General features: G+C 51.1%; 6 protein-coding genes across 6 annotated transcripts; 3 read left to right on the forward strand and 3 right to left on the reverse strand.

Moving 5' to 3' along the window:
- Window positions 1-56: 56 nt before the first annotated feature.
- Window positions 57-1,466, forward strand: APUU_41496S (replication factor C subunit 3; the record flags this gene model as incomplete). Its single annotated transcript, XM_041704685.1, has 5 exons — window positions 57-196; window positions 248-335; window positions 388-562; window positions 620-1,003; window positions 1,054-1,466. The coding sequence occupies 5 exons, from the start codon at window positions 57-59 to the stop codon at window positions 1,464-1,466; spliced, it is 1,200 nt and encodes a 399-aa protein (XP_041557246.1).
- A 796-nt stretch (window positions 1,467-2,262) lies between these two features.
- On the forward strand, window positions 2,263-3,672 carry APUU_41497S (uncharacterized protein; the record flags this gene model as incomplete). The annotated part of the gene is made up of 1 exon (XM_041704686.1): window positions 2,263-3,672. The coding sequence occupies one exon, from the start codon at window positions 2,263-2,265 to the stop codon at window positions 3,670-3,672; it is 1,410 nt and encodes a 469-aa protein (XP_041557247.1).
- Window positions 3,673-3,855: 183 nt separating this feature from the next.
- Window positions 3,856-4,803, reverse strand: APUU_41498A (putative glutamine-serine-proline rich protein; the record flags this gene model as incomplete). The annotated part of the gene is made up of 1 exon (XM_041704687.1): window positions 3,856-4,803. The coding sequence occupies one exon, from the start codon at window positions 4,801-4,803 to the stop codon at window positions 3,856-3,858; it is 948 nt and encodes a 315-aa protein (XP_041557248.1).
- Window positions 4,804-5,779: 976 nt separating this feature from the next.
- On the forward strand, window positions 5,780-7,474 carry cwc27 (putative peptidyl-prolyl cis-trans isomerase; the record flags this gene model as incomplete). The annotated part of the gene is made up of 1 exon (XM_041704688.1): window positions 5,780-7,474. The coding sequence occupies one exon, from the start codon at window positions 5,780-5,782 to the stop codon at window positions 7,472-7,474; it is 1,695 nt and encodes a 564-aa protein (XP_041557249.1).
- Window positions 7,475-8,243: 769 nt separating this feature from the next.
- HSF1 (heat shock factor family protein) lies at window positions 8,244-10,697 on the reverse strand (the record flags this gene model as incomplete). The annotated part of the gene is made up of 2 exons (XM_041704689.1): window positions 8,244-10,167; window positions 10,228-10,697. 2 exons carry the CDS (start codon window positions 10,695-10,697, stop codon window positions 8,244-8,246), a joined length of 2,394 nt encoding a protein of 797 aa, XP_041557250.1.
- Window positions 10,698-11,666: 969 nt separating this feature from the next.
- On the reverse strand, window positions 11,667-12,681 carry APUU_41501A (putative aldo-keto reductase (AKR); the record flags this gene model as incomplete). Its single annotated transcript, XM_041704690.1, has 2 exons — window positions 11,667-12,356; window positions 12,415-12,681. The coding sequence occupies 2 exons, from the start codon at window positions 12,679-12,681 to the stop codon at window positions 11,667-11,669; spliced, it is 957 nt and encodes a 318-aa protein (XP_041557251.1).
- Window positions 12,682-12,872: the final 191 nt, after the last annotated feature.

The following is a 12,872-nucleotide window of genomic DNA, read 5'->3' on the forward strand; positions in this document are numbered from 1 at the left end:
GCATTTTCGACCTCGGTCTCTGGGAGCTCTGCAGAGGAGACTGTCTTATTGCCACCATGTCGGATTACGATGACGATATGGACGTGGATGCGCCCGCATCCAAGAACGCCGTCCAGTTCAGTTCTGATAACACCAGTGGAAAATATAAGAGAGCTGCTGCAGATTTACCAGTAGAAGCTCAAGACAATCTACCTTGGTAATAAGACAATCGCCTACCAATTTATCACAGGAAACTAACCAAGTCTAGGGTAGAAAAGTACCGCCCGAACTCCCTCGACGATGTTTCCGGTCACAAGGACATCCTAGCTACGATCAATCGGTTTGTCGAAGCGAATGTATGCGCCTCGTACATGTTGTTGCCAGCTCAGTCACTAATCTCATGTCCAGCAATTACCACACCTTCTCCTTTATGGCCCCCCCGGTACTGGTAAAACCTCCACAATCCTCGCCTTGGCCCGACGAATATACGGTACCAAAAACATGCGACAGATGGTTCTTGAACTCAATGCTAGTGATGATAGAGGAATTGATGTGGTTCGAGAACAAATTAAAACTTTCGCAAGTGCGTTTACCTGTATCGAAGGGGGTGACATATAGACTTACTGAGGTTTCCTCGCAGGCACGAAACAAATCTTCTCAATGGCCCCGCCCGCCGCCAGCAAGTCGTCGCTCGCATCATTCAAGTTAATCATCCTAGATGAAGCTGATGCGATGACAGCTACCGCACAGATGGCTCTCCGTCGGATTATGGAAAAATACACTGCCAACACTCGGTTCTGCGTTATCGCCAACTATACCCACAAGCTCTCACCCGCCCTTCTTTCCCGTTGTACTCGGTTCCGGTTCAGTCCACTCAAAGAGCAAGACATCAGAGTCCTGGTCGATCAGGTGATTGAGAAGGAAGACGTGCGTATTCAGCCAGAGGCTGTCAATAGCTTGGTCACATTGAGTCGCGGCGACATGCGCCGTGCTCTGAACGTGCTCCAAGCCTGCCATGCCAGCAGTGAGTAACACCATTTGTTTGGAAGCTCTCAGACTAACCTCTATCAATAGGCAAACCTCTTCCGATTAAGAATGCGCCCAAAGACCAGGCCATCCCCGAACCGGAGACAATCACGAACGAGACGATTTACGACTGTATTGCCGCACCACACCCGTCTGATATTCAACAAATCATGACCACACTCCTTGCAACTAGTGATGTCACATCATGCCTCAATACCGTCAATGCACTCAAGATTAACAAGGGCCTTGCGCTGGCAGATATTCTTGCTGCACTGGGGGAGCAACTCCAGAGGCTTGAAGTTCCAGCGCAAACGCGGATTACATGGCTGGAAGGACTAGCTGAGATTGAATGGCGACTTTCTGCCGGCGGATCGGAGACCGTTCAAACCGGAGGCCTGGTGGGGGTTGTTCGCAATGGATGTGAATTGATTGGGGACAAAGGAGTGAGCATGGCAACATAGCGCTATTTTATGAAATATAATTGCATAAGCCCATCAACTCAGTACTCATAGCGCAAGAAATATATGACCAGGGCTTGTAAACTGTAAGCGTTCTAGGGAATCAAGAGTGGGCGGCTCGAGAGCACGGGCTTCGGCTAGTAGATAAGAGTGGGGTCGCCCAGTTTCTTTGCAACTACATCAGATCTGCCGACTGCCCGGACTGCATGGCGACATACTGGCCAAGCGCGACAAGCACATCAAGCATTACCAGAGTCCCTGGGTGTATACACAGCACAGAGTACACTTTCAAAGACTCAGACCACCGATCCGGTCGGAGGCGTCCAGACGGCGGACATGGCCGATGGGAAAGACTAAACCTTTGGAAACGAAGTGCTGGTTCCGCTGTCCAATGGCAACCGCTTGCTGTATCTTCGATGCAACCCATTAGCTAACTTTTTCTCCAATGTTATTCTTTTCTCCCGTAGGGCCATTGACGGCCTTGAGTCCCCGCATCATAGCGTACATACTCCATGCTCTGCATGATAGCATGGCCCATTCCTTGACCCTCCGCGGGCTTTACTCCAACGAGAAAGACCCGAGGAGAAATGAAGAAAACTTCTCGAGTGAGGTCGTTGATGGAACCCCACCCCAAGGTTGTTCTAGGCCGATTTGAAGTTTACTCAACCCAGGGACCTGATAGCCTGATGGCGACCGCCGGAAACTCATCCCGGTTGTATTTATTTAATGACCTTGTCATCCTCCCCAGAAGTCTCTGTCTCTCTTCCTGCTCTTGGCCCAATCGCGCTTCACTGCCATAATGCGTTCCTCGCTGCAGCTCCTCGCCGTTTCGGCGCTTCCACTTGCTCAGGTTTCCGCTGAGACTGTTCTCGGTGCCTATGTCTTTGCGCGTCATGGTGACCGCACTGCAAAGATCCTCAAGAACACAGAGCTCACTGACCTCGGTTACCGGGAGGTTTTTACAGCGGGGTCCTCCTACCACAGTCGCTACATCAACTCCAGCTCAAGTCAATACGTCGCTGGCATCAGCGAGGATGTCGTTAAGCTCTCTCAGCTTACTGCTTCAGCGCCAGCCGATGCTGTGCTCCAGAACTCTGCTACTGGTTTCCTGCAGGGTCTTTACCCTCCTGTTGGTGACTTAGCCAGCCAGAAGTTGCGCAACAAAACAACCGTCCATGCGCCATTAGATGGCTACCAGCTGATCCCATTGTCCTTGATCGACTCTGGGGCTAGTAGCGAGGACAGCACCTGGTTGCAGTCGACGTCAAACTGCCAGAATGGCATAGTCAGCAGCAACAACTACTACGAGTCCAAGTTGTACAACGACCTACTCGCCTCCACCAAGGACTTCTACGAGGACCTTGCCCCTCTAATCAACACCTCCTTCTCTGAATCCGACAGGACCTTCAAGAACGCCTACTCCATCTTCGACTACCTTAACGTTGGCTACATCCACAACACGACCAACGTCCCGTCTGCGGAACAACTCCACCAGGCCTCCCTCTACGCCAATATCGAACAATACAACCTGGCCTACAACTCCACTGAGAAGATCCGGGCCATCGCAGGCCAGACCCTCGCCGCCGAAATGCTGATGGGTCTCAACGAAACGATCACTTCCAAGGGCAAAGTCAAGCTCCACGTCGAGTTCGGCGCCTACGGCACCTTCCTCTCCTACTTCGGCCTCGCCCAGCTCCCAGAAGTGAACGTCAATTTCACCGGCGTGCCCGACTACGCCTCCTCCATGGCGTGGGAGCTCGTCACGAACTCCACCTCCGACTCTTTCCCAGACCCCAAGGATATCAGCGTCCGCTTTTACTTCCAGAACGGCACGCTCTCCTCCTCGGACGACCTAACAGAGTACCGACTCTATGGCGAATCCACCACCACAATCCCGTGGTCGACCTTTGTCGAGAAGACCGAGAAAATCGCCATCATGACCACTGACCAGTGGTGCGACGCCTGCGGAAACACTGACGGTCAGTGCTCCTCATCTGGCGACTCCGGTTCTGGTTCTGCCTCTACAGACTCTGCGTCTGGTGGCAGCGGTGGTATCTCCAAGGCTGTGGCTGGTGTTATCGGTGCTATGGTGACGCTTGGTGTGATCCTCGGCCTGGAGGCGCTCATCTTGCTTCTAGGCGGGTTCCGACTTACCAGGAAGGGCAAGGGTGCCGCTCTTGCGGCTGCGGAGGTGGCTGAAAACAAATAACTTGTTATGTACTGGCAGTTATAACGGGTATCAGCCTAATTATGTTGCTATGAATGAATTTCACGACGCTAATTTACGTTGAAAACGTCTCCAAAATGAATTCATGATTTGGATTGCCATCCCATGGGAGAAGTCATAGCTTTGTAGAATAGTACCTTGAAGTACCTGAAGGTATATCATACCCTAATCCAGAAATACCAAAACCCCGTCTCGATTAGATATTCTCTCGTCAAGCCTTATTTGATCTCTCCTCCACCCCCCACGTCCATCTGCTAACTCAGCCTCCAGAACACGCCCTCCCTCACTAAGGTGGGAATTCCTTGCTGAAGCCCCAAAATTTCCATCAGGATTCCACCTAAAGTGCCCAAATCGATTCTCCAGGACACTATTTAACGGCAACCTAGAGGCACAGTTGCGCCCCGAAATGGCACGGCAGGAAGCCACAAGCTCATAATTCCCGTGGAAAGCAATGTCAATAGACGAAGCAGAGAAGTTTCCCCGGAGATTCACTGGGGCTGGAGGAGGTGCGGGCTTTACATCTTCCTTCTCAGAATCAGACGAAGACGAAGATGATGACGATGAGGAACGACGATGAAATCCCCACTTTGACTTCTTCTTTTCCTTCTTATCCCTCTTCTCATGGTTTTTGTGCTTCATTGCATCTTCGGCTAGCGAACCTGTTATTGCGCCGCCAATGGTCCCTAGAACGCCATGGTGCACTTGGTGCCCTGCGTACGCGCCTGCCGCGCCGCCAGCTATGGCTCCCAGGGCTCCTCGGTCGTTAGCAGCTTCGGTTCCCGGTGCGGCATCCGTAGGGTATTCTGACTGCGGTGGTGGGTATGAGTACGGGTATGGAGGCTGCCCTGTTACTGGCGCTGCGGGTTGTTGGTGTTGGTGTTGGTAATACGGCGGTGGTGGCTGCTGCTGCTGCTGGTATTCACCATAGTAATCCTGAGGTTGATATTGGTATCCATTCTGCGGCGAATATCCTGTGCTGTGTCCAGGAGGTATGTTCGGGTTTGAGGCACCTGGATACGCAGAGTACGGCGGGTATTGGGAGTATGGTGGCATAGGGCTTTGGTTGCCATGGTTGGGATACTTATTGTCCTCGTAGTACTCTTGGGATGACATTGTGACTAAAAACGCTGTGACAATCCTCAGATAGGAGGTCTCGCAATATTCTTGCCAATGTCCAAGCAAGAAGAAGTGCAACTGGGCGCACTTTAATTCTCGCAGGGCTGACAGGTGCTAGCTCGATTGGGAAGGTAGCCTTGGTCCTATCGTGGCTGAGCGCGTGGTAGGGCTAAAAGCACCGCCACAATATGTTATACCCTCAGCAGTCATTCTTCGCGAGCTGACACTCAAGCTGAGACTCGGAGGAGCTTCTTGAGGTCCTGATTTAAGTGTCGGAAGTTTGAGCATTGATGCTTCTTGTAAATTGACCAATTGATCGCAGATGGCGTCCCGCTCGGCTTGAAGACCTCTCCTTTTGCTTCTACCTAAACTCGAACCTCTGCTTGTAATTATATGGCTGCCTAGAATGTTATGTCAAAATAGCAGGCATCATTGTTACCGTAACGCCCTATCAGGCTCGTTGTTGTATCAGGTAGTTTAGACATGTTTCACCTTATCAAGCTAGAGTACGGTTCTGGTCTGCTATGTATCATTACACCAAATATTTCATGGTCGATTAGTGCACAATGTGTTGACAGAAATATCAAAATTATTCGTAGTTTATAGTCTACTTGCGTGTGTTTGCCCAATGTTGTGGTGCTGTTTGGCGATCTATAAAAATGCTTGGCCTCGGCTGGCGTGACGTGACCGACCGAAACTTCCCCGAAAAGCTTCAACTTCACGACTTTTCTGGATCTCGCCAGCCACACTCCCACCCCACAACGCCCAATCCGTGAACGGGCAAGGCCTCATACCGTTTACCTACTGCTGAATAAATTGGGCTTTTTAATTTATGCATAACGGACATACCCAATCCAGACTCCCCGCGAAACCTCATCCAAGTTCGCCTTGCTCCAGAAGCTCGCAACACCTCATCTCCGCCTAGAGGGCGAATCCCCTCAATCTGACCCATACCTTTCCGCATACTCTCAAGATGTCGACCCATTATGCCACTGAACCAGCACCGACCGCGTCCGCAACGCTCAACACAACCTTCGGCCCCCTCCATATCGCGCTCTTCGCAAAGCAAACCCCGCTAACATGTCGCAACTTCCTGCAACACTGCATGGACAATTACTATGCCGGTACAATATTCCACCGCGTTGTCCCTGACTTCATCGTCCAGGGCGGTGATCCAACTGGCACCGGCTCCGGCGGCACATCCATCTACGAATACCCTGAATTCGAGTACGATCCTGACGCGCGCGACCCGAACGAGAAGGTTGTACTCCGGGATGAGCTGCATAGTCGATTACGGTATAACCGGCGCGGGCTGGTGGGTATGGCGAAGAGCGAGGATGGCACGTACGGAAGTCAGTTCTTTATCACCCTTGCCAATACGGAGCGCGAATTGAATGGGCAGTGTACACTTTTTGGACGCATTGAAGGAGATACATTATACAATATGTTGAAGATTGCGGATGCGGATCGTATTGAGGGGACTGAGAGGCCCGTATACCCGGTGAAGATTACATCCTGCGAAGTGGGCGATCTAGGGCCGTTCGCAGATAAAGTGAAAAAGAGGCAGGTTGTGGCTACGGGGCCGAAGACCGACGAGAAGCCGGCTGCGAAGAAGAAAAAGAAGTCCAAGCCCGGTAAGGTTTTGCTTAGCTTTGGAGGGGATGACGAGGAGGGTGAGGAGGATATGCCAATTCGACCTGCGAAACCGAAGTTCAATCCTACTCTTGTCACAGACGCAAAACTCCCAAAAAAGGATACATCATCTACGAAAGATCCGTCTTCACAGACGCGTAAAAGACCTCGTTCACCATCACCAAAGCCAACGCGCCAACCCTCTCCTCCATCGAGAGCTCGCGCAAAAACACCAGACCACGCGAATCAACTTCCATTACCGGACCCCGAATCTCCAGAACGCTCCCCTTCACCACCACCAAGACAGTCATTCCTGTCACGAACAAATGCCGAAATCGAAAACCTCAAAAACTCCATGCGCCGCACGGTGCAAGCCCCAGAGGCCGAATCAAAGCCGAAATCTGCGCTCGAGGCCATGATCCCTCAAACAGCAATCCGAGGTCGCAAACGGCCGCCTCCAGGAAGTGCCAATGCCGGCTCAGGCTCTACATCGAACGGAATCACAGGCTTCAGCAGCACTAACAGCGCCGAAGCCGAGGCACTGAAGATGTTCAATGCATTCAAGGCCAAGCTGGAAGGTTCCGGCTCCCAGCCCACCACATCGTCCTCAACCAAGCACACCTCAGCATCTAAACCCAGTGCAGCCGCACCAACAGAAAGTGAAGAAGGCGACGCCGACGAAGAATCCCAGCTCTGCGACCTCCACTTTATCGCAAATTGCCAATCATGCAAGTCATGGGATAGCTCCGGAAACGCTGCAGCCGGCACTGCTACTTCTGCAGACAACGACGCCAACGACAGCGGCTGGCTCAGCCACCAACTCCATTTTGGGAAGGACACACTCGGTAAAGACCTGAGCTGGAAAAAGGAGCATCAGGAAGCCGACTCGCTTATGGTGATTGATCCCCGTGAGCGGGAGAAGGAGATTACTGGTGGGTCTGGTTCGAAACGAGGGAAAGGTAGGGGGTTAGAGAGGGACCGCGAAAGGGAGAGGAAGAGAGGAAGGGTGGGAGATTTGGAGTGGTCGAAGAAATAATCCATACATACGGATAAGGTACAATCTACGGAGTACTATCTTCACAATATTGGCGTCTATGTGTCCACCCGATATAGCTGATAAGCATCATATAATCTCATAAGAATACCAACGGCACCAATTCCATCGAGAAACACGCATGAATAAGCGGTGTATCATAGTTACACCTCCTCTCTTATCTTTGTAACCAGACTAAGTACATCTTGAAATAGTTGCGGTAATGATTAAACCTGATGATCAAAGAAAGGAGGTATAAGCCGGACATACATATAGAGCCAGTAAATAGCTAGCCTGCAAACAAATCAACACAAAGGACTCAAGTTAGATTGCCTTCCAAGCATATACTAATATCCAACCAATCCCAGGACAGACAAAAGAGGGAGCTTCCATCCATGCACCCATGCATTCATTGTCGGGTAAGGTACAACCCGCGCGCCTCAAGATTCTCTTCCCCCTTCTCTCCCTCAATCATGCTCGTGATTGTGTATGAGTTCTTGGGTTGGAAGGGCGAATTCCTTTAAAGGGCAGTAGTATGTACGCCGAAATCGCTCAACGTTTTATGCTCTAAACAGTGTACTCCATAGCCAGCGGCCAGTCTCATAGCCAGTCGTATGTACGTGTAGCCTGCCTGCCTCCTATCCGGAATGGAAAAGAAAGAATCATTGCGTTGTGATAAATACTCTTCAAGCTCGGCTTGTAGGTTCTCATTCATTTATAAGGAAGATGGGGGACATAAGAATGGGTAGTGACAAAAGGTATAGAACAAACATCAAGCTTTCCTTCGTCGTTTCCCGCCTCCATTCATTTTCCCTCCCTGAGAATCGTCCCCTGTGTCAAGAACACCAGTGCTGTATTGCGACGGGTCTTCGACTGTATTACTGGGGCTTGTGGTTTCGCTGTCTGTGAGCGTCTCCACTACCCGTCCGGGGCCACTAATGGCGGGATTCGTGGCGGTTGGGTTGGCTGATGTGTTGCCGTAACCATGGTTATCGAATCCTTGGAAGAATCCGGCACTCGCTTGGTGCTGGTTTGTTCCTCCGAAAAGTTCACCATCGCCGGCTAGATGATCGAAATCGAACAAGTCGTTTCCGTCGTGTTTGATTGTTGGGTCGTCTGAAATAGGGGGTTCAACTGCCGCAGGTGCCTGAGCAGCGCCCGTTGAGTCTCCTGAAAGATCCAAATTTCCCCTATTATGTTGATCATAGTCGCCAAAGTCGGTAAAGTAGTCGTTATTAAAGATCTGGTCTAGCTCGAGGGGAGGGGGAGGGATGTTCCCATCAGCTCCGATACCAGGAATAGCACCGGTTGGGCTGAGTGGCTGTAAGAGGTTCGTTAGGTTCTGAACAGACCGGTCTTGCTCCGCTTGCATCTTCATCAGGTTATCGATTTCGGATCGAGTGCTGGCAAGCCGTGATGAGTAATTGTTTGGCATTGGCGGCGGCATCGGGCTAATCAGAGCATCATTCTGAGGTATATTTTCGCCAGTGTCGTTCGTGCCACTCTCGTTTGCCATGAGACGGAGCATATCTGCACGTTGGTTGGGAGTGAGAGGAACATTACCGCCGGAGGTCTCAAGTGACGATAGTACGTTTGGGAAATCACTATAAGTTGTTGGAATTCCGTTTCGCGCGTTTGTGTTTTGAATAACGGACATTATGTCTCGCTGCGGATATTCCTGGGACTGAGGAGGAGCAGCCTCCTTCGGTCTCGGGCTAGTATCAAAGACTTCTTCGACTTGTCCAGATTGAGAAGCGCTTGGCTGCCGGGCGTGGCCACGAGGCTGCGGCCGATCGTAAGCGCTTGCGGCAGGCGAGAGTGTTGTAGCACGACCATGATTGTCCACACCTGGCGGCGCTTTAAGCAGTAAAGGCTGTTTTTTCATTGACCGCTGGCCTCCGGGACTATTAATCGAACCGGTGCCCAGTGGACCAAAAGAATAGTCATCACTCATATCGACAACATTACCCTGGTCCTGTGAAATTGCCCCGGCGAAAGAGTTTGCCAGGTTCTGGCCTTCCTGGCCTTGGAGGCTCCTGTTATACACGGTGGCGAGGAAGGTAAGTATGGCATTAATCGAGTTCTCATGGCGAGTATGCTGCTCCTGAAAATTCGCTGCCTGCGCATAGAGCTGTTCATGCTCCCGCCTTAGTTTGCTAATGGTGCTGGATATGATCTGTTGCTGTTGACGAATTGCTTGCAATTCTCGATAAACGTTTGAGAACTGATCCTTCGGTAACGGCTGTTGCTGTGCAATCAGAGATAGCTGACGATTCCGGGAGCCGTCGTCCCGTGTTACCCCGGCATTATCATCAACATACTCATCAGGTTCGTTTTCAGCATCCTCTGTTTTCACACGCACGTAGCCTTTGCTAGACTTCGTTCCCTGTCCTGTTGTGTTCTTGGGCTTCTGAATCAACCACAGCAGGTCGGGATGGCCGCGTTTGAAGTAAGGGTTGGCATATTCACTAGGACTCTTGTTTTTTCTCTCGCTGGCCCGCATGGAATTATCAGAAAGGCCCACTTTCTTATGAAACCCGTACATGTTTAACTGTCGAACGAAAGAGGCATAATTGTTGTGCTTGAACAACTCCGGGATTAGGGTCTTAGCGAATTCGTCCTCATCCAACACAATGAATGAGTTTCCGTCGTCAGACCATCGAATCAACTCGGTGTTTTTCGACTCGTCAAGAAAACTAAAATCGTAGAGTTAGTGGTCTAGCCAAGGTACCATCAAGAGGCAGGAAGCTGCATACCTGCTCAGTTTCTGTACAAAAGGTGGTATTTGTTTTCGCTTTGCCTGGGCCTCTCGTTTTGCTACCACTGCCCGCTGGTAGAGCTCATCCAAGCTCTCCGACCAACCCCCAGACTCGGGTCCATTGCCTTGCTCAGGAAGAGATGCCGAGGGCTGTTCGTAGCTGCGACTTCGGTTCACCATCTGGTTTGCTGGTTGTCTACGTGCGACCTGGTTGGAAGCGGTAGAAGCGCCGGAAACATCATGGGTTGACGGCGGTAAACCAGCGGCGGTGTTGTAAGAATTCGTATCGGGGAAGGATGGGGCGGGAACGGTGTTGGAAGATGTGTTTTGACCCCATTGCAAGAATTGGTCATTTGACAATGGGGCTCCTGAAGTCGCCGGATAATTCGGTAGCTGACCCAGCTGGGGGTGGACGGCTGGGGATGTGCCGGGGGCAGGTCTCTTGCGAGTGATTCCTTGAGGGCTCATTGCAGGCAGTCGGAGGTCCAACGGTCGGGAACTGCTCGTCTTCTCGGGTCTTTAACAGACCGCTGCCTTGCCCTAGGCAGGTTCTCTTAACAGATCGTGCGATCTAGTTATGCGAGGAAAGGGGGGTGGTTTAGAAAAATCAAATCCAACGGTCCGAGTCCTGCACGTTCGGAGCGGGAGATATTGCGGGGTGTGATAGAGAAATGCGACTCGGGAGAACTTTTCAACAGAAAGAAGCGGATCAAATCGTCTTGTGGAAGCTGTCTCAAAATTTGTATTTGAAGTGATAAGGCTCACATAAACGACAAAAATACGAACGGATAAGGAAGATGGCCGACGACTGCAAACTGATAGATCGCGGCTACGCGACGGGCGGGCGCAGTGGACACCAGAGCGGATAGCGAACGGGGGTAGGATGGTGGATAAAAAAAAGAAGACTGTTTATGGCGCAGATAGTTGGGCTCGTCGTAAGCGATGGGTGGAAGAAGACGAATCAATTGTCGGCCAGCATCAAGGCTGGATTGACACTGACAAGCCTGCGGCGGTGATGGAGAAAAAAGGCTCTTGGAGCGTCACTTCGGAGGGCGGTGGAGAGCCCGACCAAGCAAGATAGCGCGAACAGCTAGTGACGAACTGGGGAGCACGAGGAATAATGCAGAGTCGACGGGATGCAAAGCAACTCGCGTCCAGGAGTTCTTGCGGATGAACAGCAAAAGGCTGCAACAACTTGGAAGACAAGTTTTCTTTCCTGCTGAAGAGATCTTGGCGCCGACAATCATTGAGGCCAAAGACAAAAGTCCATCCTGATTGGCTGGCTGGCTAAGTCACGTTCTTAGCACGTGCGGGCCTCGAGATCGTCCCAAAACGGAAATCTGGAGATGAATTATGAACGGGGTTTAATCTCTCAACAATAATAGTCTGTGTTATTCATTTGCTTGATTCTTTAGATACATGTACACATAAATGAAATCACTGCAAATATACGTGGTCTCCAGTGAGCTGTTCAAAATTCTCAAGAATACTTTGCCAATCGTCCGGCCTATCGCGGGAAAACTGCTGCAAGCTCTTGAGCGCAGTCAAATCTGCCTCCATGTGATTCTTCTTAGTTGTCCCGTTCAGAATAGTGGTGTTTCCAAGGCCCAGAACGAGACCATACAAGGCCGTAGCTGTTGATACTCCCGCGTCCCTTGCAAGTGACAACACCGGTTTGGACTGAACCAGCTCTGGATTTGCTGTCAACGTCCAAAAGCTTTGATACACGATTTCATGCTCTTTGCAGTAAGCGCGGAGAGGAACATCGAATTGGGTTCCGCCGTAGAACCGGTTTTGCACTACGGCAGGCTTTATCTTGGCCAACGACATGATCTCTCGCAAGATAGGGAGTGTGGTGTTCGAAATGCCCAGGTTGCGGATGCGATGGGGAACATATGTCTCCAACGTCGACCACGCCTCCATCGTCTGAGCCATGGTAGGTAATGGAGAATGAAGTACAAAAGTGTCGATGTACGTCTCATCGGCGCTTTCAGGCACAGCGGCCGGGCGAAGATTGTAAAGAGATGACTTCACAGAAGCGTGGACTTGGTCTGCCACACTATCCTTGGAGCTGTACGGCATATCATCGGGATTCTGCCCCTGGACAGATGTAAATTTTGTTTGAACCTGACGGCCGCTTAGCATTCCGATCATAAAGAGCTATTCAAAGTGACATCCAACATACGTATAGATCCTCTCGGCGAACGGTCCCATCACCGATGGCTCTACGTATACCTTCACCGACTAGATCTTCCCGGTAATGTTTAGGCTGGCCTGCTGTATCTACCGCGCGAAATCCAGCGCCAATTGCTTGGTGCACCAAGTCCGTTGTTCGGTCCTTCTTCCATGCTGTGCCATAGAGGAAGCTCGGGATGAACGTGGAGTTCGCATTTGGGACTGGGCGTAAAGAATAGCCTTCCCAGGACATCCTAGCAAGTGCAGCGCGAGCCATGATTTATTGCTGGTTTTAAATCATTCAGGTTAAGTGTCGAGGCCGAAACAGCGCCAAAAGAGACAAGAAGTTGGAGTTGGTCGATGTGACGTGAGAGGGGCCTGAGGCCATAAGATCAGCGACGGGCAATCCCGGCCCAATCACCTCCACTTGAGCTCTGAGTTTCATCATTCAGCTTCCAATTTGGCTCT

Source organism: Aspergillus puulaauensis, chromosome 4 (assembly GCF_016861865.1).
Source record: "Aspergillus puulaauensis MK2 DNA, chromosome 4, nearly complete sequence".
NCBI lineage: Eukaryota > Fungi > Ascomycota > Eurotiomycetes > Eurotiales > Aspergillaceae > Aspergillus > Aspergillus puulaauensis.